Source organism: Ranitomeya variabilis, chromosome 2, assembly GCF_051348905.1.
Source record: "Ranitomeya variabilis isolate aRanVar5 chromosome 2, aRanVar5.hap1, whole genome shotgun sequence".
In the NCBI taxonomy this organism is placed as follows: Eukaryota; Metazoa; Chordata; class Amphibia; order Anura; family Dendrobatidae; genus Ranitomeya; species Ranitomeya variabilis.
The window spans coordinates 988403344-988428041 of record NC_135233.1 but is presented as its reverse complement, the minus strand read 5'-3'; the positions used below and the strand labels follow the sequence as shown (position 1 = coordinate 988428041).

Genomic DNA, 24698 nt, shown 5'->3' with positions numbered 1-24698 from the left:
ACGAGGGCGGGCTCTAAAGGAAGGAGAAATCCCAGCCCCGTCCCCTTGCACAGAGCGCGGGCAGTCTGTCCTAATGAATATTAATCAGGCTGTTGGCCAATCCGAGTAGCCGGAAGCGCACTGCTCATGAATAATCTAGCGAGTCTCTGAGCGGGATTCAGATCTGAGGAAGGAAACGCTCGCACTTTGCTAACATGGCGACTGCGATGTACCTCGAACACTACCTGGACAGTGAGTACGGGTGCGGGGGAGGTGATCGGGCTGAGTGCACGGGTGTGTTATTGTGTGACGTGGAGAGAAACTGAGGGTTAATAAGAATCCACCGAGCGGGTTATTAAAAGTGCGTCACCGCCTTGCGGGCGCGCACTCCTTGCAGGCAGTGGTGCGTGATGACGTATGAAGGCTTACGTAATTTTTCTGAACACGTAAAACTTTATTGAAATCGTTTAGTGTCCATTACTGCGCCACTGTTATGTGTAGGGAAGGTACAACCCCTGGCTGCGGTGCGGTACTACCGGCTGCGGTGCTTCTACGCTGATCCTTGGTGTACGCCATCTTTATCCAATTTGTAGGGCCCCGCTCCCAGCACCCCACCTGGTGGCGGATCCCTTGTGGCCGTTATTGGGTACTGCAGCTCAGCTCCCATTATTGTGCCAGCTGCTGAGCTGCAGTACCTTAGAACGGCCACAGCAGGGTGAGTGGAGCTGTTGTGCCCTGACTCTGTAGGAGCAACCTTCATTTTAATTTTTATTTCCTTCTTCGATAACACACATGATCATAAGCAACTGTGTAATATGTCTGATCAGTGGATTCTGCTTCTTCCTCCACTAGGACTGATCAGTCATTATCGAAATTCTCCATTCTGGGGTCAGCTCTGTATTTAGTGAAGACAGATTACATCACTGAGAGAGGAGATGGCACTTGGTACTAATAAGATTGTATGTATATGAGGGGGAGGGGCTAGAGGCAGAGCTCCTCCCCATTTACATAGAATCTTATCATAACTAACTGCCATCTCCATGATGAACCATAAGCGTCTGACTCCAGCATGTCCCCTCATCTAGATCGGCGTGAACATCGCTGGTGTTGTTGAATCGTTCCACTACACCAAGACTATTACACTAATCTTATTTGATAGTGAAGTACCCCCACACCATGACCAGACCACATACTACAACCACATGGCGACCAAATAATACCACCATACCGATCATTAACATAAATCACAGAGCTAGTACTCCTACCAGTGACACTACACACAGGAGCTCTGTATAGCACAGGTCAGTTCAGTGACACATTCCAACGAAGGAATTCATTTTTGCTTTTCGTCATGTGGCACAGACCACTAGGACTACCTCGTGCCACAATCTCTGCAGACTGAAACACGCATATATCTATAACTGTTCACTTTTATAGCACCCTTCACACTTTTACACCATGCAATGATGTTGCCCTGGTTCCCTGCACAGCGACAGTACTTCTATTTTGTTCCCCCCATAGAAGCAGTATCCACAAAAATGTATTACAGTAGTGTTGTCTCTGCTTGTGACCCCTCACAGTAGAAGCCATTGTGGCTCTCTGCACCACAATACATTCCAAGTTAATGTGCGTCAGAGGACACAAATCCAGCTGAAATGGGCATCAGTGGGCCCCCTTTCTCCATGGGCCCAGTTGTTGACATCCTCTTCCTCAGTGGGCCGCTGTCCTCTTCCTAAGTGGGTCCCCTTTCTCCATGGGCCCAGATGTTGACGTCCTCTTCCTCAGTAGTTCGCTGTTGTGGATTCTGTTTGTGGGCTCCCTCTGGTGGTTACTGCTGGTACTGGGTGACTTTGGTGGGTTGCGGCCTTTGGTTTCCACCTGTCCATCAGAGGCTGGGTGTTTCCTATTTTACCTGGCCTTTCTGTCATTCCCTTGCCGGCTATCAATGTATTCAGATGTGCTCTGTTTGGTTCCTGCCTACCTGCTCCCAGATCTTTCAGGATAAGCTAAGTGCTGATTTTTAGTTGTTTGGTTTTTTGTCCAGCTTGCTTATTATGTCTCTATGCTAGCTGGTAGCTCTAGTGGACTGAGGCTCTCCCCATGTGCCATGAGTTGGCACATGGGTTCTTGTAATCTCAGGATGGTTTTTTTTGATTAGGGTTTTTTGCTGACCGCTCAGTCCCCTTTTGTATCGTTCTGCTTTCTAGTTTACAGCGGGCCTCTATTTGCTAAAACTATATATATCATCTCTATGTGTGTGCCTTCCTCTCATTTCACCGTCAATACATGTGAGGGGGCAACTATATCTTTTGGGGTTCATTCCTCTGGAGGCAAGTGAGGTCTTTATTTTCTCTGCAGTACTAGTTAGCTCTTAGGCTGGTGCGTGGCGTCTAGAACCAACGTAGGCACGCTCCCTGGCTATCTCTAGTTGCGTTTGTCAGGCGTAGGGCAGCGGTCAGCCCAGGTTCCATCACCCTAGAGCTCGTCCGTTATCTATTTGTACTTTGCTTGTCCTGTGCTATCCCTAGCCATTGGGGATTCATGACAGTTCGCCTTCCTTTTCCTCAGTGGGCCCCTTTCTCCATGGGCCCAGTTTTTGATTTCCTCTTCTTCAGTGGGTCGCCTTCCTCTTCCTCAGCGGGCCCCCTTTATCCATGGGCCCAGTTGACTTTCTCAGCGGGCCCCCTTTCTCCATGGGCCTAGTTGTTGACGTCCTCTTCCTCAGCGGGTCCCCTTTTTCAATGGGCCCAGTTGTTGACGACCTATTCCTCAGTGCGTCGCCTTCCTCAGCGGGCCCCCTTTCTCCATGGGGCCCAGTTGACGTCCTCTTCCTCAGCGGGCCCCCTTTCTCCATGGGCCCAGTTGTTGACGTCCTCTTCCTCAGCGGGTCACCGTCTTCTTCCTAAGCAGGTCCCCTTTCTCCATGGGCCCAGTTGTTATATAGTTACATAGTCATTAAGGTTGAAAGAAGACTTTAAGTCCATCTAGTTCAACCCATAGCCTAACATGCCCTAACATGTTGATCCAGGGGAAGGCAAAAAAAAACCCATGTGGCAAACAGTAAGCTCCACCATGGGGAAAAAAATTCCTTCCCGACCCCACATACGGCAATCAGACTAGTTCCCTGGATCAACGCCTTATCAAGGAATCTAATATATATACCCTGTAACATTATACTTTTCCAGAAACGTATCCAGTCCCCTCTTAAATTTAAGTAATGAATCACTCATTACAACATCATACGGCAGAGAGTTCCATAGTCTCACTGCTCTTACAGTAAAGAATCCGCGTCTGTTATTATGCTTAAACCTTCTTTCCTCCAGACGTAGAGGATGCCCCCTTGTCCCTGTCACCGGTCTATGATTAAAAAGATCATCAGAAAGGTCTTTGTACTGTCCCCTCGTATATTTATACATTAACATAAGATCACCCCTTAGCCTTCGTTTTTTCAAACTAAATAGCCCCAAGTGTAATAACCTATCTTGGTATTGCAGACCCCCCAGTCCTCTAATAACCTTGGTCGCTCTTCTCTGCACCCGCTCCAGTTCAGCTATGTCTTTCTTATACACCGGAGACCAGAACTGTGCACAGTATTCTAAGTGTGGTCGAACTAGTGACTTGTATAGAGGTAAAATTATGTTCTCCTCATGAGCATCTATGCCTCTTTTAATACATCCCATTATTTTATTTGCCTTTGTAGCAGCTGCCTGACACTGGCCACTGAATATGAGTTTGTCATCCACCCATACACCCAGGTCTTTTTCATTGACGGTTTTGCCCTGAATTTTAGAATTAAGCACATAGTTATACATCATATTACTTCTACCCAAGTGCATGACCTTACATTTATCCCCATTAAAGCTCATTTGCCATTTATCAGCCCAAGCTTCTATTTTACACAAATCATCCTGTAATATAAAATTGTCCTCCTATGTATTGATTACCCTGCAGAGTTTAGTGTCATCTGCAAATATTGAAATTCTACTCTGAATGCCCCCTACAAGGTCATTAATAAATATGTTAACGTTCTGTTATGTTGACGTCCTCTTCCTCAGCGGGTGGCCGTCTTCTTCCTAAGCAGGTCCCCTTTCTCCATGGGCCCAGTTGTTGACGTCCTCTTCCTCAGCTGGTCGCCGTCTTCTTCCTAAGCGGGTCCCCTTTCTCCATGGGCCCAGTTTTTGATGTCCTCTTCCTCAGAGGGCCCTCTTTCTCCATGGGCCCAGTTGTTGACGTCCTCTTCCTCAGCGGGTCCCCTTTCTCAAAGGGCCCAGTTGACGTCCTCTTCCTCAGCGGGTCCCCTTTCTCCATGTGCCCAGTTGTTCACGACCTCTTCCTTAGTGGGTCGCCATCCTCAGCGGGCCCCCTTTCTCCATGAGCCCAGTTGTTGACGTCCTCTTCCTCAGCGGGCCCCCTTTCTCCATGGGCCCAGTTGTTGACGTCCTCTTCCTCAGTGGGTTGCCGTCCTCCTCGGGCCCCCATTCTCCATGGGCCCAGTTTTTGACGTCCTCTTCCTCAGAGGTTATTTTCAGTGAACAGCATTTCCTGTATACAGCCATACATCACTATTATCCAATCCATTGCTTATCCACATGATTAATGACAACTGTTCCGTATATTACCTCCGCTCAAAACATTAAACCAATGAAATGACTATAATTAAGTAGAAAACGTCCATTCGGCTGCGGTGCTGTGTGTGCTATGTCGGCAACATTTGGTAGCCGGGCCGCACTCCGGTATTACTTCCTAATTTACGGCCTCCACCTAAGGCAGGGATCACACATACGCGAGATACGGCCGAGTCTCGCAGGTGAAAACCCAGCTCTGGCGCCGGCACTCCAGAGCGGAGCGTGCAGCCGCACAGCAACACATGGAGCTGCACGCTCCGCTCTGGAGTGCCGGCGCCAGAGGAGGGTTTTCACCTGCGAGACTCGGCCGTATCTTGCGTATGTGTGATCCCGGCCTAATGCAAATATCTGCAGTGTCAGACTCCTTGGAGCATAATGTCACCTTTTAGGGTATGTTCACATGATGCTTTTTGCAATCTTGCTGTGTTTTATGCATTTTTAATTAACTAAATTACATAAAAAAAGCTGAGCCAAATTGTTGAAATAAATGACGACATACAGTGGTTTAAAAAAAAAAAACTCACTGTGTGCCTGAGATTTTAGAAATCTCACTTATTCTGCTGTGGAGTTTTTATTCCGCACAAACGTTACATGTGAACGAGCCTTTAGCGGTGGAAACAATACTACAATATCCACAGTGCCCAGGGACACTATAAAGCAGGGGTGATGAATCTTTTTTTTTTTTTTTTCTACCAAGGGCCATTTGGATATTTATACCATCCTACGGGGGACGTACAAACTCCACCACAAAGTACATCCTGACTGTGGCACTGGTGTCAGGACGTAATCTTTCATTGCATGCCCTTCAGTGGTCAGTAGTGAACACTGTGTGTGTGTGTGTGTGCTAACAGAGCAAGAAGAAATTAATGAGCTGGTGGCAATCAAAATACACCTCCCTGCCCAAGAATGTAGTCCTGAGAATCTGCCTGGGGGGGGCCTGATAAAAGGTCATAGAGGGCCGTAAATGGCCCTGGGGCCTGAGGTTCCCCACCCCTGCTATAAAGCATAGGGTAAAATATATATATATAGAGTGCTCTCAGTCTGAGAGACAAAATAGGAATCTTGTGGGTGTGATACCTTTTAATGGCTAACAAAATATAGTGAATGATGTTACAAAGCAAGCTTTCGAGACGGCTTGCGTCTCTTCATCAGGCTGGTATAACAAAATATTTGAAGAAACTCAATTATATACAGTAATGAGCACAGGCAAGGTGTGATACATGGACATTTAAATAAACAAACACTGAGCTTAAGGGTATGTGCACACGTCCGGATTTCTTGCAGAAATTTCCTGAAGAAAACCGGAAATTTTCTGCAAGAAATCCGCATTTTTTTTTTTGCGTTTTTTTTCCTCGTTTTTTTTTTAGCATTTTGCAAGTGTAATTAGCTTGCAGAATGCTAAAGTTTTCCAAGCGATCTGTAGCATTGCTTGGAAAACTGACTGACAGGTTGGTCACACTTGTCAAACATACTGTTTGACAAGTGTGACCAACTTTTTACTATAGATGCTGCTTATGCAGCATCTATAGTAAAAGATAGAATGTTTAAAAATAATAAAAAAAAAAAAAAAAAATGGTTATACTCACCTGCAGGCGTCCGTTCCTATAGATGCCGGTGTGGTTCAGGACCTTCGGTGACGTCACGGCTTGTGATTGGTCGCGAGCGGTCACGCGACCAATCACAAGACAGTGACGTCATCGCAGGTCCTGAACCACACCATCTATAGAAACAGAAGCGGCAGCATGCAGCGGTGAGAGGTGGGAACACTCCAGGGACATCGAAGGTGAGTATATGACTATTTTTTATTTTAATTCTTTTTTTTTTTTACCAATTATATGGTGCCCAGTCCGTGGAGGAGAGTCTCCTCTCCTCCACCCTGGGTACCAACCGCACATAATCTGCTTACTTCCCGCATGGTGTGCACAGCCCCGTGCGGGAAGTAAGCAGATCAATGCACTCCTAGGTGTGCGGAATTCCCGCAATTCCGCATTTTTAATGAACATGTTGCTTTTTTTTCAGCGATGCGATTTTTTCGCGAAAAAAATCGCAACATTTGCACAAAAAATGCGGAATACACTGTAAATAATAGGAGGCATAGGTTAGCGTTTTTTTCGCGTTTTTATAGCAAAAAAACGCGAAAAATCCTGAACGTGTGCACATGGCCTAAAGAGAGAGTCCTTAATTAGGTAAGGTTAGACAAGTGGTGTGAAAGTTTCATGGACCCCATATGCATGTGAGATCAAAGGGCTGGTGGTGCCTTCATTGTTTTTGAAGAAAATTGTTCAGATTTGGTAGTGGGCCATAAATCCTCCTGATAAATGGAGTCCTGTGTGAACAGAATCAAAGATGGTAATGACTTTGTATTCCTAAACCCTGTAATGTTTCTGTGATTTGAAGTTGCCTTTCAAAATGACAACTATTATATTATCTATGTTGCGTCCTGGACCACAGAAATGTTTGGCCACAGGTAAATGGGTTTTTTTGTCTGTAATTGCATGACGATGAGACCTCACCCTTGCTCTCATCCTCTGTCCTGTTTCTCCAACATAGAGGCCCCCAATTAGACATACTGTATATTGCATAGAATTAAATACACCACATTGGAAGAGGAACATGTGAATGTCCCGGAGAACTTATAGTCCTTCTGTGTGTTGGGGATTTGGATCTTGTTGTTGGTCTCTATATGAATGCAGGTTTTGCATCTCCTCCCATTGCAAGGATATGTCCCTCTTGGTGAATCTGAGGGCATTTAACTTTGGATCATGATGTTTCTTAAATTAGGTTGCCTGTAACACAGCAAGGGGGGTCTTTGAATAATATTTTTAACCGGTCATCCTTGTGTAGGATATGGTGAAGTTTCTTAGCTGTTTTTCTCAGTATTTCAAGCTGTGGGTTGTAGGTCACTACCAGAGGTACACGATGATTTTCCTCTTTTTTTCCATATTGAAGTACTTGACTTCTAGGGTCCTTGTCACCCTAATGATCTGATCATCAATGGAGGCGGGATGGTAACCTTGATTTAAAAATGATATTTTAAGTTGGGTTAGATGTTCATCCCTGTCCTTAGGACTGGAACATATATGGTTATATCTGAGGGCCTGGCTGTAGACAATGGACTTTTTAATGTGTTTAGGATGGAAGCTGTCCCATCTGATGTATGTGGGACGGTCAATTGGTTTCCGATAGACTGATGTTTGGAATGAACTATTTTTTACTTTTATGGTGTCTAGAAAATTGATTTTTGTTTTTGAGTGGTCCAATGTCAAGTTTATGGTAGGGTGAAATTTGTTGAATTTCTCATGGAAATTTAGAAGTTCTTGTTCGGACTCAGTCCAGATTATTAAAGGGAACCTGTCACCCCCAAAATTGAAGGTGCGCTAAGCCCACCAGCATTCTGGAATGCTGTAGATAAGCCCCCGATGCATCCTGAAAGATGAGAAAAACAGGTTATATTATACTCACCCAGGGGCGGTCCTGCTGCGGTCCGGTCCGGGGCCTCCCAACTTCATAGGATGACGTCCTCTTCTTGTCTTCACACTGTGGCTCCGGCGCAGGTGTACTTTGTCCTGTTGAGGGCAGAGCAAAGTACTGCAGTGCGTAGGTGCTGGGCCTCTCTGACCTTTCCCGGCGCCTGCGCACTGCAGTACTTTGCTCTGCCCTCAACAGGGCAGACAAAAGTACACCTGCACCGGAGCCGAGGCAGGAAGACAAGAAGAGAACATCATCGTAAGAAGATGGGAGGCCCCGGACCGCGACGCCCATCGGACCAGAACCGGACTGGGACCGCCCCTGGGTGAGTATAATCTAACCTCTTTTTCTCATCTTTCAGGATACATCGGGGGCTTATCTACAGCATTCCAGAATGCTGTAGATAAGCCCCTGATGCTGGTGGGCTTAGCTCATCTTTGATTTTGGGGGTGACAGGTTCCCTTTAAGATATCATCGATATAACGGAAATAGGCAAAGGGTTTGATGGAGCAGGATGTTAAAAAGTCATTTTCCAGTTTAGCCATGAAGAGGTTGCCGTACTGGGGTGTGCCATTTTACTTCCCATAGCGGTGCCGGTGCGTTGTAGATATAGCTCCTCACTAGTGATGAGCGAATATACTCGTTACTCAAGATTTTGTTCATGCTCAGGGGTCCTCCGAGTATTTTTTTAGTGCTCGGAGTTTTAATTTTCTCAGTCCCCCATGACAGCACCACCAGAGAGAGAGAATCTGCCCTTCAGGGACAGGAAACCTACAGGATAAAAGGGCGGTACCCTGCATCAGTTTGGTTTCCTATCCCTGACGGGGAGCCTACTAGGACAGTACCTGCGTATCCGAAGACCGACCGAGGATATCCGAAGACCGACTGAGGAGTCCGGAGCAGGCCAGTCCGAGTTCTGGCAGCGGGGATGCCCCTGCCACGGCTGGTGCGGTGTCCGAGGCCGCCACGGCTACGACCGATGGGTCTGGAGCGTGAGCGGGGGGAAGCGTAGCCGCCACTCCGGATAGGAGTTAGGGGCTTCCGGGACCTGCCGCGCAGAGGACTCCTGGATTTCCAAGATGGCGCCGCACCGGAAATGGTAAATAACTTCCCATTCGGGGCGGGCGCAGTGCGTGAGGTGCACCAAGATGGCGCTGCCCCGAAACCGGAATGCTCCATTTCCGGGTCCCTGACAGCGCGCATGCGCAGAAAAAGCAAAAAAAAAAAAAAAATTAAAAAGGGGAACGTTTCCTTAACAATGCAGCCACAGGGGGAGGGACTGGCAATAGGCGCCAAGCTTAAAAAAATGGTGGATATGGGAGCTCCTTGCTGCATGCCGTCCCAAGGTAGTGCCATGGAAGACAGCGACCAGCAGCTCCAGCCGCCGCCACAGCAGCAGCAGCGCCACCACCAGCGACCGAAGCCAGGTGTACAGAAGAAACGAACTTCTGCTGACACCCGGAGTTCTCGGTCCGGTAGCCATTCCACACAGCATAGCAAGAACTCCAGCGTGACGAACCAACTACCGCCTACAGATCTCACGCTACAGGATCCTACCCCTCCTCAGAACCGGTACCTGTGGCTGTGTCAGATTGGTGAGTGATCTTTGTGAAAGTTCACTTTTGTAATTGGGGTTCCCTCTTCTCCGTTTATCTTAGGCAAGGAAAAGAACGGGGAATACAAAACACAGAACCTGCCCCTTGTGCGAAAAAGCTTTACTGCAATCTTGGGATAAGAAGTTGTGTGACTCCTGTATAGTACGAGTCCTCTGTGAGGAGACCCCACACTTCGCCTCTGAGTTACGATTTGTAATTAAATCAGAGGTAGAAACTGTGTTTAATTCCCTTAAAGGTGAAAAGAAAACTAATAGGTAAGAACCTATTGCTTACACGAACTCTGACTCTTCCAGCTCTGAGAGTAGAAACTCAGATACACAGGACTTCTCCTTCTCTTCTTCGGATAATGAGAGTGGAGGTCGTCATTGCTTCCCCCTAGATGAGGTTGACGCGCTTGTAAAGGCAGTAAGATCGACTATGGGGTTATTGGACCCTCGTCCTGACAAAACAGTTCAGGATATTATGTTTGGAGGACTATGCCAAAAAAGCGTCAAGTTTTTCCCCTTAATGAAAACATACAAGCGTTAATTAAAAAGGAGTGGGAAAAACCAGAGAGGAAGAACTCATCGGTCCCCTCTATAAAATGAAAATATCCCTTTGAAGAGGAGGCTTCTACTTCATGGGATAAAGCCCCCAAACTCGACGTTGCGGTAGCTAAGGCCTCAAAAAAATTCACACTACCTTTTGAGGATATGAGAACCTTGAAAGATCCTCTTGATAAAAGAGCAGATACTTTTCTTAAAGGGGCCTGGGTATTCGGCGGGGGGGGATGTTTAAGACCAGCCATAGCAGCTGCTTGCACGTCCCGATCCTTAATGATTTGGGTTGATAGCTTAGAGAAACAGCTAAGGGATGGGGTGCCTAGAAATAAAGTATTAGAATCTATCCTTATGATAAGAGGAGCAGTGGCGTTTTTGGCAGATTCATCGGCTGACTCAATTAAACTAGCGTCTAAATCTGCAGCTCTTTCGAATGCAGCGCGTAGAACATTATGGCTAAAGAGCTGGCCAGGTGATTTACAAACGAAGCAAAAACTTTGTTCAATCCCATGTGAGGGCAAGTTTCTTTTTGGAGAGACTCTGGACGATATCCTGCAGAAAGCAGGTGACAAAAAGAAAGGGTACCCCAACCTGGGCCCAACGTTCACTAAACGGCCCTTTTCGTTATAGGAAATTTTTTAGGAAAAGACCACCAAGGGAGCAAAACAGATGGGGTGATGGGAAAAGAAGAGACAGGGGGTTCCTTTTCGGTAATTCCTCATGGGATAGAACCCCCTCCCCCAGGGTGGGAGGGAGATTATCTCAATTCCTCCCGGCCTGGGAGAAAATTTCAAATAGCCCTTGGATACTAAATTTAATAAGAGTAGGGCTTCGAATATACTTTTTATCGGACAACAGAGTAGTGATAGCCTACCTAAACCACCAGGGGGGGGACTAGGTCTCAAACATTAATGAAAACCACCTCCGAAATTTTCTGGTGTTCTGGTGCAGAACAATTTTCTATCCCTATCGGCCCTACATATAAAAGGTGTAGAGAACCAGAAAGCGGACTTCCTGAGTCGTACCCAACTAAAGCAAGGAGAATGGTCTCTAAATCAGGACATCTTCAACAAAATTACAGATCTGTGGGGAATCCCTGTAATAGACCTCTTCACAAACATGCACAACAGAAAGGTGAAAACCTTTTATTCCCTAGACCCCTGGGGGAACCCTCAGGCTGTAGATGCATTCACGATTCCTTGGACACAGACTCTTGCGTATGCATTTCCTCCTACTATCCTCATTCCAGCAGTTCTGCGAAAAATCAGGCAGGACAGGTCCAGACTCATCCTAATAGCCCCCTTCTGGCCCAAAAGGGCCTGGTTATCCTGGCTGAGGATGCTATCAGTCACCGATCCCTGGGTTCTTCCGGATCTTCCGTACCTCCTGTCTCAGGGACCGGTGTTTCACCCTCAGCGTGGAATTTGAGAGGTCACTATTGAAGGAAAGAGGTTTTTCTGACCAGTTAGTTTTGTGATGGTGTGATATGCTATGTGGGTATCATTTTTGTGTATATTTCTATTTTACTGATTATCATGATGTTACTGTATCTTGTAGGATGAGTTATTTGCCATCTGATATTCTCCCCACAGTTCTGTATTGTTATCTCTCCACAGGGTCAGTGAATAATGTTGTTTGCTAATAAGCTAATGACATGTTGACCTAGCTTGTTGAAACAATGAGCCCCTGAGACCTTCCCCCTCCTGGCCTGTGAATGAGGGGGGAAGACTTGTAAATATCAGGGAGGTAAGACACAGAGATCAGTCTGATGTGGAACCATGATGTGAAGAGCATATCAGAGAGAAAGAAGGGAATATGGACTGTTATCCTCTGTGCTGGATTGTTGGACTTATATTCTGTAACTGAACTGTATTCGTGTTCTGGAATATTTAATCCTTTGTGTGATGGATCATACACTCACCGGCCACTTTATTAGGTACACCATGCTAGTAACGGGTTGGACCCCCTTTTGCCTTCAGAACTGCCTCAATTCTTCGTGGCATAGATTCAACAAGGTGCTGGAAGCATTCCTCAGAGATTTTGGTCCATATTGACATGATGGCATCACACAGTTGCCGCAGATTTGTCGGCTGCACATCCCAAAGATGCTCCATACAAGGCAGGATGGATCCATGCTTTCATGTTGTTTACGCCAAATTCTGACCCTACCATCCGAATGTCGCAGCAGAAATCGAGACTCATCAGACCAAGCAACGTTTTTCCAATCTTCTACTGTCCAATTTCGATGAGCTTGTACAAATTGTAGCCTCAGTTTCCTGTTCTTAGCTGAAAGGAGTGGTACCCGGTGTGGTCTTCTGCTGCTGTAGCCCATCTGCCTCAAAGTTCGACGCACTGTGCGTTCAGAGATGCTCTTAGGCCTACCTTGGTTGTAACGGGTGGCGATTTGAGTCACTGTTGCCTTTCTATCATCTCGAACCAGTCTGCCCATTCTCCTCTGACCTCTGGCATCAACAAGGCATTTCCGCCCACAGAACTGCCGCTCACTGGATTTTTTTTCTTTTTCGGACCATTCTCTGTAAACCCTAGAGATGGTTGTGCGTGAAAATCCCAGTAGATCAGCAGTTTCTGAAATACTCAGACCAGCCCTTCTGGCACCAACAACCATGCCACGTTCAAAGGCACTCAAATCACCTTTCTTCCCCATACTGATGCTCGGTTTGAACTGCAGGAGATTGTCTTGACCATGTCTACATGCCTAAATGCACTGAGTTGCCGCCATGTGATTGGCTGATTAGAAATTAAGTGTTAACAAGAAGTTGGACAGGTGTACCTAATAAAGTGGCCGGTGAGTGTATATATGGACCTTTCGTGTCTTGCCTAAATAAAGGTCTTGGAATTGTTCACTATTCTCTTGCGCTGTTGATTGTGTGATACCGGAGAAGGAACCCATGACAACTGGTGGCAAGCAGCGGGATTAGCAGAGCGTAACCTAATGGAGAACCACACACACAGAGTTAGTACAGAAATTGGACTGTATCCAGTTTACAGGAGAGAGCCAGAGACCTGGGCCTGAACTACCAGGGACTGACTAAAGAGGCCTTAATCGATCTACTGGTGGGTACTAGCCAGACCACCTACTCCCATATGTCTGAAGGACGAGCACTGGAGACGAGGACCCTCACCCCAAACAGCCAGTGGGTGGTGTGGTACGAAGAAGAGATGGCGGTTCTAGGCCCAGGCGTCTCTCAGGAGTACAAGGAGGAGGCTGCCCGCCGGGCACAATGGAGACAAGAAGCAATGGAGCTTGAAAGAGGGAGTAGCGCAATGTGGAATGTAAACACAATGATCCGGGAGCCTGTACGGATCACCCGGACAGAGATTAAGCTATTTGATGAGGCTTCCGGAGATGTGGAGGGGTTCTTCAAGGACTTTGAGCAGCAGTGTGCTGTGGTGGAGGTGCCCCACTCTGGCTGTATGCGTTTGTTAGTGGGACTCCTGAACGGTAGCCTGGCGGAGGCTTACCGAACCATTGACTCACAGCGGATTCGGGATTATAACATTGTAAAGCAGACTATCCTGGATTACCATGCTATCACCCCAGACTCATATAGGGCCAAGTTCCGAGACCTCCCATGCACTACGGGGGGATCGTTTAGGATGTATGCACATAAGATGTCCCAGGCATGTCGGAGATGGCTGGAAGCAGAAAATGCTTTTACTGTGGAAGATGTTATACAGGCGTTCCTTATATAGAACAATTTCTTGCCAAGTGCCCCGCAGAGGTACGGGAATGGGTCCGGGAGCGCACGCCGTAGATAGAGCTGCAGCCCTGGCCGATGAAGCCCTTACTATCTGACCGCAATGGAGGAGGCTTCTGGACAATGAACCACGGCCTTCGACCGCGCCCCGTCCCCCTCCGATTATATCTGCCCCTCCACCCAGCCGCAGGACGATGACAATCACAGCTCAAAATCCTGGGCCCCAACAGTTCCGACCACGACCTGGGGGTATCACAGAGAGATGTTACGGGTGTGGGCAACCTGGACATTTGCAGTCTGGCTGTCCCTCAAGGATTTGGAGGGAGCCCCACGCAGCCCCACCTCGTCCAGTGCATCTTGTGCACTCCATCCCGCCTGAGGAAGAGGAACCACCACCCCCACCTGAGTGGACCACCGACCACGGCACCATAGATACCCCTCCTGGAGTGTACGGACTGCGGCCTTTGTCCATCAGAAACACACAGCAAGGGCATTGCCACCTGCAGGATGTCTTAATTGATGGATACAAAGTGTCGGGATTTAGAGACACGGGGGCATTCCTGACTATTGCTGACCCCTGTGTGGTTCGACCCGAGGCAATTCACCAGGGCCCGGGAATTCCCATTGTCCTGGCGGGGGGTGTCCGCAAATATATATAGAGAGCTTTGGTACGTTTCGGTTTTGGAGAAAAACTGTATTGGATTGGCGTTATGGGAGGACTTCCTGCAGATATCCTCCTTGGGGAGTTGCAAAGTCATTTTGTGGGAGCAGAAGGTCTGTGGGCCTCTCCTTCTTCTGAAACAACAATTGGAGGGAGATATCGCAGATACCGTAATGCCCATCATTCCCTATGTTCTAGAGTTCAGAGACTGTCTCGCCCAGTTAGCTACCTTGGCTAATGAACATCAGCGAACGGCCCAGTCCAGTCAAAAAGCCTGGTATGACCATAAAGCCAGGACCTGGGAATTTATGGACAAGTGCTCATGATTATTGCAACCCCTGCCACTGTACAAGGAACTATAAACAGTGGAGCAAAGAGGACTAAAGTGAACAGGCCAGTGGTCTGTGTAGACCTAATGGCGTGCTCACTTATTATGAGGGGGGAGAGGTTGTGATGGTGTGATATGCTATGTGGGTATCATTTTTGTGTATATTTCTATTTCACTGATTATCATGGTGTTACTGTATCTTGTAGGATGAGTTATTTGCCATCTGATATTCTCCCCACAGTTCTGTATTGTTATCTCTCCACAGGGTCAGTGAATAATGTTGTTTGCTAATATGCTAATGACATGTTGACCTAGTTTGTTGAAACAATGAGCCCCTGAGACCTTCCCCCTCTTGGCCTGTGAATGAGGGGGGAGATTTGTAAATATCAGGGAGGTGAGACACAGAGATCAGTCTGATGTGGAACCATGATGTGAAGAGCATATCAGAGAAAAAGAAGGGAATATGGACTGTTATCCTCTGTGCTGGATTGTTGGACTTTTATTCTGTAACTGAACTGTATTCGTGTTCTGGAATATTTAATCCTTTGTGTGATGGATCATATATATGGACCTTTCGTGTTTTGCCTAAATAAGGGTCTTGGAATTGTTCACTATTCTCTTGCTCTGTTGATTGTGTGATACCGGAGAAGGAACCCATGACAAGTTTCTACACTAATGAAAAGTAGAAAACCTGTGACCACAAAAATCTATGGCAAAACCTGGAAAATTTTTTTGTCCACCTCCGGGGTTAGGTTGTAAGACGGGGTCCCAGTTGCTGAAATATTAGAATTTCTACAAAAGGGGTTAGACCTAGGCCTTTCAGTAAGTACTTTAAGGCTATGTGCACACGTCAGGATTTCTAGCAGAAATTTTCCAATCAACCTGGGATTTGAATCTAGTCTTGTCAGCTTTAACAGAATCCCCGTTTGAACCTATAGAATTCAATACCCCCTAAAATTCTATCACTTAAGACTGCCCTCCTGACAGCCCCAACATCGGCACGCAGAATAAGTGATCTCCAAGCCGTGTCTGCAAACCCTCCTTTTACACAAATACTGGATGATAAGGTTGTACTAAAAACAGACCCTGCCTATCTACCAAAAGTAGCGTCCACATTCCATAGGTCTCAGGATATAATCCTTCCTTCCTTCTGTCCAGACCCTAGAAATAAGAAAGAAGAAAAGTTCCACACATTAGATGTGAGAAGGTGTCTAGTTCAGGATCTAAATTCCACCCAGCAGCATAGGAAGGGTCTCTTGTTATCTGCTTCCAGGGACCCAGGAAAGGACTCAGAACCTCTAAAGGCACTATAGCACGTTGGATAACAGATGCGATAGCCTTGGCATACTCGTCCACCGGGAACGCCGTTCCAGAGGGTCTGAAGGCCCAATCTACAAGGGCTATGGCGACCTCCTGGGCCGAAAGGTCGGAGGTACCATTAGATCAAATTTGTAAGGCGGCCACCTGGTCATCACCTTCAACCTTTTTTAGACACTACCGCTTAGACCTAGCCTCTTCATCTGACTTAACCTTCGGAAGAAGGGTTCTGCAGGCTGTGGTCCCTCCCTAAGCAACAATCTCTGCAATTCTCTCTGTGGTGCTGTCATGGGGGACTGAGAAAAGCGTAGTTACTCACCGATAACGGTGTTTCTCAGAGCCCATGACAGCACCTGCTTATTCCCCCCCCCCCCTCATCACGTGTGCGGTGAGCACATTCTTTTGTATGAAATGTGTTTTTCTATATAGACACGGTGTTCAGCAATATGATAAAGTTGTATATTTTTTGTTGTGACTAACCTGGAGGACCTGCGATGCTCTGTAAACAAAACTGATGCAGGGGAGAGGTACCGCCCTTTTATCCTGTAGGTTTCCTGTCCCTGAAGGGCGGATCCTCTCTCTGGTAGTGCTGTCATGGGCTCTGAGAAACACCGTTATCGGTGAGTAACTATGCTTTTTATTGCCGCAGCTGAATGATTTACATCTGTTAGCCAGCATAAGTACATGTGGGGGTTGCCTGGTTGCTAGGGAATCCCCACATGTAGTTATGCTGGCTAACAGATGTAAATCATTCAGCTGCGGCAAGAAAAACTAAAACTCCGAGCACTAAAAAATACTCAGAGGACCCCCGAGCGTGCTCGAGAAATCTCAAGTAACGAGTATATTCGCTCATCACTACTCCTCACCGAAAGAGAAAAAGTTGTGTGTGAGGATGAATCTGGTCAGTGTTATTACAGACTCGGAAGGGATCGCATTGCCCTCAAGAAACATTCGGCAGGCGGTTAGTCCATCTTCGTGTGGGATGTTAGAATATAAGGATTTGACATCCATGGTGGCTAAGATGGTGCTGTTGGGGAGGGGACCTATCGTGGATAACTTATTCAGCAGGTCTGTAGTGTCCTGTATATAGCTGGATGTCTTCCTTAGGCCAGGTTCACATTTCGTTTTGGCAGTCCGTTAGACGGACTGCGTTACACCGTGGCATAATGCGGTGTAACGTAGTCCGTTAACGCTGCCATTAATCCCTATGTCGGACGCATCGCTAGCGCACGCCCACAATGGGCGTGCGCTAGCGATGTGCCGTCATTGAGTGACGGACCCTGGGACGCGGGCTGCAGCGTTTCCGGGTCCGTCACTGCTAGCGCAGATAGAGCTAGCGGATGCTCTATCTGCGCTAGCGAAATTCGGCACTTGCATTAACAGCAGCCCATTAACGCATGTGTTGAATAGGCTGCTGTTAACGCAATGTGAACCTAGCCTTACCAAGCGGCTTAAGGATGTTTTCTACCCACCCTGAGATTTTTTCAGTGAGTGTTGTGAGTGTTCCCACCCCTGAGATGATTGGGCTCCCTGAACTGCCTGGCTTATGAATCTTGGGAAGCATATAAAGCATAGGGTGGCATGATGCGACCTCTAGTGGTCAAAATGAATATTACAAAATATTTAAACCAGTCACCTAGTAGTTCTATAGGGATAATATAACCATACATGAGACTAATTCATTATCACAGACTGTCCTTCATTTAGTGGTTAATACTTCAGACTACTTAGATATATTTAATAAAACAAATATTATATTTGTTATGCGGAGCATCAAGGAAACCAGTGCAATGTTTCTAAAGAACCATTTCTGATATGCACAGACTCCACAAACACACTGTCACCCATAGCCCCAACTAAAGTGTCATAACTTTTTGTGAATTTGACAGGGGGGTGTACTCACACCCTGTCTCACCCATGTTCTTCCCATATTGGTATATCTGGCTGGGACTGATGTGAGGACACTAAAAGTGGCCATATTTCTGTTCAGCTTCCGAAATGCTGCGCCTTATTAAGGTGTGTTGCCAGAGTTCTGGCATTAATGCCGTAATGGATTTGCTTCTTAGTTCCCTAAAGGCCCCGTCTCACATAGTGATTTACCAACGATCACGACCAGCGATACGACCTGGCCGTGATCGTTGGTAAGTCGCTGTGTGGTCGCTGGGGAGCTGTCACACAGACCGCTCTCCAGCGACCAACGATCAGGGGAACGACTTCGGCATCGTTGAAACTGTCTTCAACGATGCCGAAGTCCCCCTGCAGCACCCGGGTAACCAGGGTAAACATCGGGTTACTAAGCGCAGGGCCGCGCTTAGTAACCCGATGTTTACCCTGGTTACCAAAAAAAACAAACACTACATACTCACTATCTGATGTCCGTCAGGTCCCTTGGCGTCTGCTTCCTGCTCTGACTGAGATCCGGCCGTACAGTGAGAGCAGAGCGCAGTGGTGACGTCACTGCTGTGCTCTCACTTTACGGCGGCAGTCAGAGCAGGAAGCAGACGGCAAGGGACCTGACGGGCAACAGATGGTGAGTATGTACGGTTTGTTTTTTTTTACATTTACGCTGGTAACCAGGGTAAACATCGGGTTACTAAGCGCGGCCCTGCGCTTAGTAACCCGATGTTTATCCTGGTTACCAGTGAAGACATCGCTGGATCGGTGTCACACACACCGATTCAGCGATGTCAGCGGGACCTCAACGACCAAAAAAAGGTCCGGGCCATTCCGACACGACCAGCGATCTCACAGCAGGGGCCTGATCGCTGGTACGTGTCACACATAGCGAGATCGCTACTGAGGTCGCTGTTGCGTCACAAAACTTGTGACTCAGCAGCGATCTCGCTAGCGATCTCGCTATGTGAGACGGGGCCTTAATTCTTAGTGCAGTACTGAATGTGCACCCCCTTTTAGTAGCAGCAGGTGCCTCTGACGCTTCTCCACCATCCTGTGGTGCAAGGTTGGAGGTGGGGGGTTCTCTTACTAATGTAAGGTACATTTATGTGTGTTTACATTTAAAATTATATACTTAGACAAAAAAAAAAAATCTAAAACTGAAGGGTAATGATGTGTGATATAAGCAAGAACACCGATGTTTAGTAGAAGCGACTGCACCCTGTTATTCGGTAGCTTAATGGCTGTAATTGGTTAGAAATTGGTACAGAACGTCATCCACTGTGCTGCGGGTTACATCCATTCGTAAGTAACATTTTTCGTAGAAATCAAACTTTTTTATTTTTTATTAATATAATTTTTTTTTTTTTTTTTTTTTTTAAGGTATAGAAAATTTACCATGTGAACTCCAAAGAAATTTCCAACTTATGAGTGATCTAGATCAGAGGACAGAGGGTATGTTCTTTATATTTAATTTAAAGGTGTTGTCGTTATGATATTGATGGATACCTTGCCTTAAAATCTTTAGTCCGGCATCCCCACCGGAAACAAGATTGTAAGTAAACTTTAGAGCAATTTAAGCCTCTGGTCCGTTCTGTTGTAGGGTAAAGAATTTTCCCTTGTAGCTTACACATCACTCATGAATTAAAGTTGTATTTATTTATGTTAAAATTTTAATACTTATTTACAGATAAAAAGAAAGAGATCGATGCATTGGCCAGTGAGTATATCTCCAAGGTGCGGGACTTCACTCCTGAACAGAGGGTGCAGCATCTACAGCGTATCCAGAATGCTTACAGCAAGTGCAAAGAGTACAGTGATGACAAAGTGCAGCTGGCCATGCAGACCTATGAAATGGTAAGAAAGGAGCTTTGGTGTAAGAATCCATGTATTAGATCCTGGGAGCACAGGTGGTGGTCACACATTACCCGTATAGACTTCCTCCAAGGCCACCTTTTATATGGCGGTGTTTGTAAGAGATGACGAGGAGTGGTTGTGTAACATGGAGTGGCTCGGGCAGCATCAATCTAATAGCAGGTTCCTATTAAAATTGCGAATACTGGTGCCTGTATGTGGATATTTCTATTTCCAGATAACACAATAGCTTCTACAAGACTATGGAGATTCAGCCTTTGCCTTACAAACGTGCGTGCGTGTATGTGTGCGTGCGTGCATGTGTGCGTGCGTGCATGTGTGTGTGCATGCGTGTGTGGTTAGAATCACTGACTGCCCAGATGTCTCTTATAAATGGGTGTACCCCCACACTTGTTCATCCATTTGTTCTTTAGCTGAGCACGTGTATGTTTTCAATGGCGACAAAATTAGGCATTTTGTGTCTTTGGTGTAATTAAAGGTGGATAAGCACATCAGGCGTCTGGATGCCGATTTGGCACGATTTGAAGCTGACCTCAAGGAAAAACTAGAAGGGGCCGAGTTTGACAGCTCGTCTGGACGTGGTGTGAAAAGTGAGACTCTCATTTCTAACAGTTGGCACTGCCAGTTTTTGTGCATAAATATGTGTCTAGATTTAAGATTTTTGGGGGGCCTATTTTACTATGTTTTGAACAGAGAATCGTGGTCAGAAGGATAAGCGTGGATCCCGAGGCCGCCGGGTATCTGAAGAAGATACAGTAAAGAAAAAGAAATTAAAAGGAGGGTAAGTCAAATTTAATACCTTAAAGGAAATCTGTCAGAAGGTTTCTGCTATGTAATCTGAGAGCAGCATGATGTAGGGGATGAGAATACATAGCAAAAACCTTCTGACAAATTTTCCTTAATGGAAATGAATGCCCCCTGTTAAACTGTAAACCCTTATACTCCTCTTCGGTGTTGGCACTCGCCTCCCTTAGAGTCACGTGCAGTTGTTAAATCACGTGAGCCCCGTGCCCAACCATCGCCGGCGTCACAGTCCCTGCCTTCAGACAAATCAAACATCAACAGGAAGTCCGAGATCAGCCATAGTTCTGACTTTCTGTGACCTAATGTTCGATTACCTAAACGTAGAGTTGCTTCTCATTAGGTTCTGAATCACTCTCTGATTTTGGCCATTGTGATTGGGTTATGCTTTTTCCTACAGGCCAGTCTTTTCAGATGCGGTCCTATCTGTGCATCCTTCCGATGTCCTTGATATGCCGGTGGACCCCAATGAGCCTACATACTGCCTGTGTCACCAGGTGTCCTATGGAGAAATGATTGGCTGCGATAACCCAGATGTAAGGATTGTGTATATTATATCACTTCTAATGGACAATAAGACATACTGAAATTTTGTAGCCAATTCTATACAAAAATGCACACTAGTGTCAGTCTAATATCTAATAGGTGAAAATAAATATATATATATATATATATATATATATATTTATATAATTTAGGCATTGATCATAGTCTCACAGAATTATTTCTGTCTTTAGTGTCCCATTGAATGGTTCCATTTTGCCTGTGTAGATCTCACCACTAAACCAAAAGGAAAGTGGTAAGTTCAGCATCTTTATATTTGTTACCAGTTGTTTAATAATCACATACTAGTAGGTATTGGTAAATATATAAGCTGCATCATAACCTTCATTATTGGCGGTACTATTTATTAATTTTCTTCTGACTGTACATCGTGGGTGTGGGGTCATATGTCTGTGATGCCTATGGGTTTTTTGTGGGGATCACTCACTTTTACAATTCTATCTGACATATACCAAGATAGAAAAAGTGAGTATTGCAGCTGCTTTCTACCTACCGTCAATGCCTCCTAGTCCTTTCCAGCAATGAGTATATTGGGTAAGATTAGGTTCTGCCATTGAAAACCCATTTTGTGTGGATGCAGTTGTTTCTTTCTCTTGTAAATTAATTTCTGCAAATCTTATTCAGATGAATGGGACAGGCCGGCTAACTGACCACATGTGAATACTCTCTTTTATTAACCTGATCACAGTATTTCTTTCTCTCCTAGGTTTTGTCCACGCTGCACTCAGGAGCGAAAGAAATGAACGCAACACCACAACCTTTATCAGATTCGTCCTTATTACTACCACATACTTTTGTTCTTGCATAATTTTTACCACTGGACGGCTTCCTAAAGATTAAAGGTGGAAGCAACAGATTCTTACCAAATCCACAACCCTCTTCCTAGGGAGAGAACAGTTGCACATTTGGATTGGTACTGCTATAAATTTTTTTTTTTTTATATATATCTTTTTTTTTTTCATTTTCTGTTACTGGAAGGGAGAGCAAAAGTAAACTGGGCATGTCTTACTCCATGATTCCTGCTTAACCATGCCATGAATTCTATGTATGGTTAAGTGAACGCATGTTTCACTATGAAAATAAAATGTGATAATTTGTAAATTCATTGTATAGGGACGCTCTGTAAGACACAATATGCGCAAGTGCTGACTGTAAAATGAATGCAAAATGCATGTATCTGTATTGCTACAGCCCTGCCTCGAGCATGCGGCCTTGGCCATTTAGGACATGTTCCCACATTGCATGACTGCTGCATTTTATTTTATTGTTTTTATTGTTTGTGTGTGCAAAAATCTGCATTTAACAGTCCAAGAAAAATGGATATAATTTTCTGAAAATTCATGGTCACTGTGCATTAAGACGCTGCTGAACTGCTCCTTTTTTGGTGTGGACGACACTCGCTCCCCCTCCCCATACAGGCTTTTATAGTGAGCCTGAAAAATGTATTCGAAAAAAAAATATTTGAATAATAGTTATATTCCTACATGAATTTAACCCCATAGGTTTTCTTGGCACTCAAAACTGCAAGTGATTGTATAAATTGTGGATTATTCTACATAAGGCAAATTCACATGGCCTTAAACGTGCAGAGATTTGGGAGGGGGGAATAAACTTGAGAGCTGTAAATCCTTATAGTGGTCCACATTTGGTTAAAGGGCGATTGGGGATCCAAATATTGCAGCTGTTATATGGACCTTAAAAAGCAGCCATATTATGGTTGTTTTAAAAACCAGCTTTGCATTTAAATTTGCACTATTTTCTATTTTATACAGACGAGTGCTGTGTATTAATCAGCCACACTCTCAATACCTGTATAATCCTAGCCTAATCCGGCAATCTGGAATGAGGATATCTTTAATGTTGAAATTCAGGATTTCTATGGTGTGTATAATAATAAATATATACATTAATTTGAAAAAGAAAGTATGCCCCTTGTGAATTGTACTTTTTTTGTTTGGGCATGCTACCCGTGAATTGCATGTATCAGGTACTGCCTGTTTGATTTGAACCATATACAGGTCCTTCTCAAAAAATTAGCATATAGTGTTAAATTTCATTATTTACCATAATGTAATGATTACAATTAAACTTTCATATATTATAGATTCATTATCCACCAACTGAAATTTGTCAGGTCTTTTATTGTTTTAATACTGATGATTTTGGCATACAACTCCTGAAAACCCAAAAAACCTGTCTCAATAAATTAGCATATTTCACCCGTCCAATCAAATAAAAGTGTTTTTTAATAACAAACAAAAAAACCATCAAATAATAATGTTCAGTTATGCACTCAATACTTGGTCGGGAATCCTTTGGCAGAAATGACTGCTTCAATGCGGCGTGGCATGGAGGCAATCAGCCTGTGACACTGCTGAGATGTTATGGAGGCCCAGGATGCTTCAATAGCGGCCTTAAGCTCATCCAGAGTGTTGGGTCTTGCGTCTCTCAACTTTCTCTTCACAATACCCCACAGATTCTCTATGGGGTTCAGGTCAGGAGAGTTGGCAGGCCAATTGAGCACAGTAATACCATGGTCAGTAAACCATTTACCAGTGGTTTTGGCACTGTGAGCAGGTGCCAGGTCGTGCTGAAAAATGAAATCTTCATCTCCATAAAGCATTTCAGCCGATGGAAGCATGAAGTGCTCCAAAATCTCCTGATAGCTAGCTGCATTGACCCTGCCCTTGATGAAACACAGTGGACCAACACCAGCAGCTGACATGGCACCCCACACCATCACTGACTGTGGGTACTTGACACTGGACTTCAGGCATTTTGGCATTTCCTTCTCCCCAGTCTTCCTCCAGACTCTGGCACCTTGATTTCCGAATGACATGCAAAATTTGCTTTCATCAGAAAAAAGTACTTGGGACCACTTAGCAACAGTCCAGTGCTGCTTCTCTGTAGCCCAGGTCAGGCGCTTCTGCTGCTGTTTATGGTTCAAAAGTGGCTTTACCTGGGGAATGCGGCACCTGTAGCCCATTTCCTGCACACGCCTGTGCACGGTGGCTCTGGATGTTTCCACACCAGACTCAGTCCACTGCTTCCTCAGGTTCCCCAAGGTCTGGAATCGGTCCTTCTCCACAATCTTCCTCAGGGTCCGGTCACCTCTTCTCGTTGTACAGCGTTTTCTGCCACATTGTTTCCTTCCAACAGACTTACCATTGAGGTGCCTTGATACAGCACTCTGGGAACAGCCTATTTGTTGAGAAATTTCTTTCTGGGTCTTACCCTCTTGCTTGAGGGTGTCAATGATGGCCTTCTTGACATCTGTCAGGTCGCTAGTCTTACCCATGATGGGGGTTTTGAG

At 45.7% G+C, this 24698-nt stretch overlaps 1 protein-coding gene across 2 annotated transcripts; it reads left to right on the top strand.

Moving 5' to 3' along the window:
• Nucleotides 1-45: 45 nt before the first annotated feature.
• On the top strand, nucleotides 46-23311 carry ING5 (inhibitor of growth family member 5). 2 transcript variants are annotated; one of them, XM_077290961.1, is made up of 8 exons: nucleotides 46-231; nucleotides 19529-19600; nucleotides 19836-20002; nucleotides 20499-20610; nucleotides 20714-20801; nucleotides 21222-21357; nucleotides 21559-21620; nucleotides 22092-23311. In XM_077290961.1, the coding sequence occupies exons 1-8, from the start codon at nucleotides 195-197 to the stop codon at nucleotides 22126-22128; spliced, it is 711 nt and encodes a 236-aa protein (XP_077147076.1). In that variant the 5' UTR covers nucleotides 46-194; the 3' UTR covers nucleotides 22129-23311. The 2 variants fall into 2 exon arrangements, with proteins under 2 accessions (XP_077147076.1, XP_077147077.1); XM_077290962.1 differs by lacking the exon at nucleotides 46-231 and adding an exon at nucleotides 473-546.
• Nucleotides 23312-24698: the final 1387 nt, after the last annotated feature.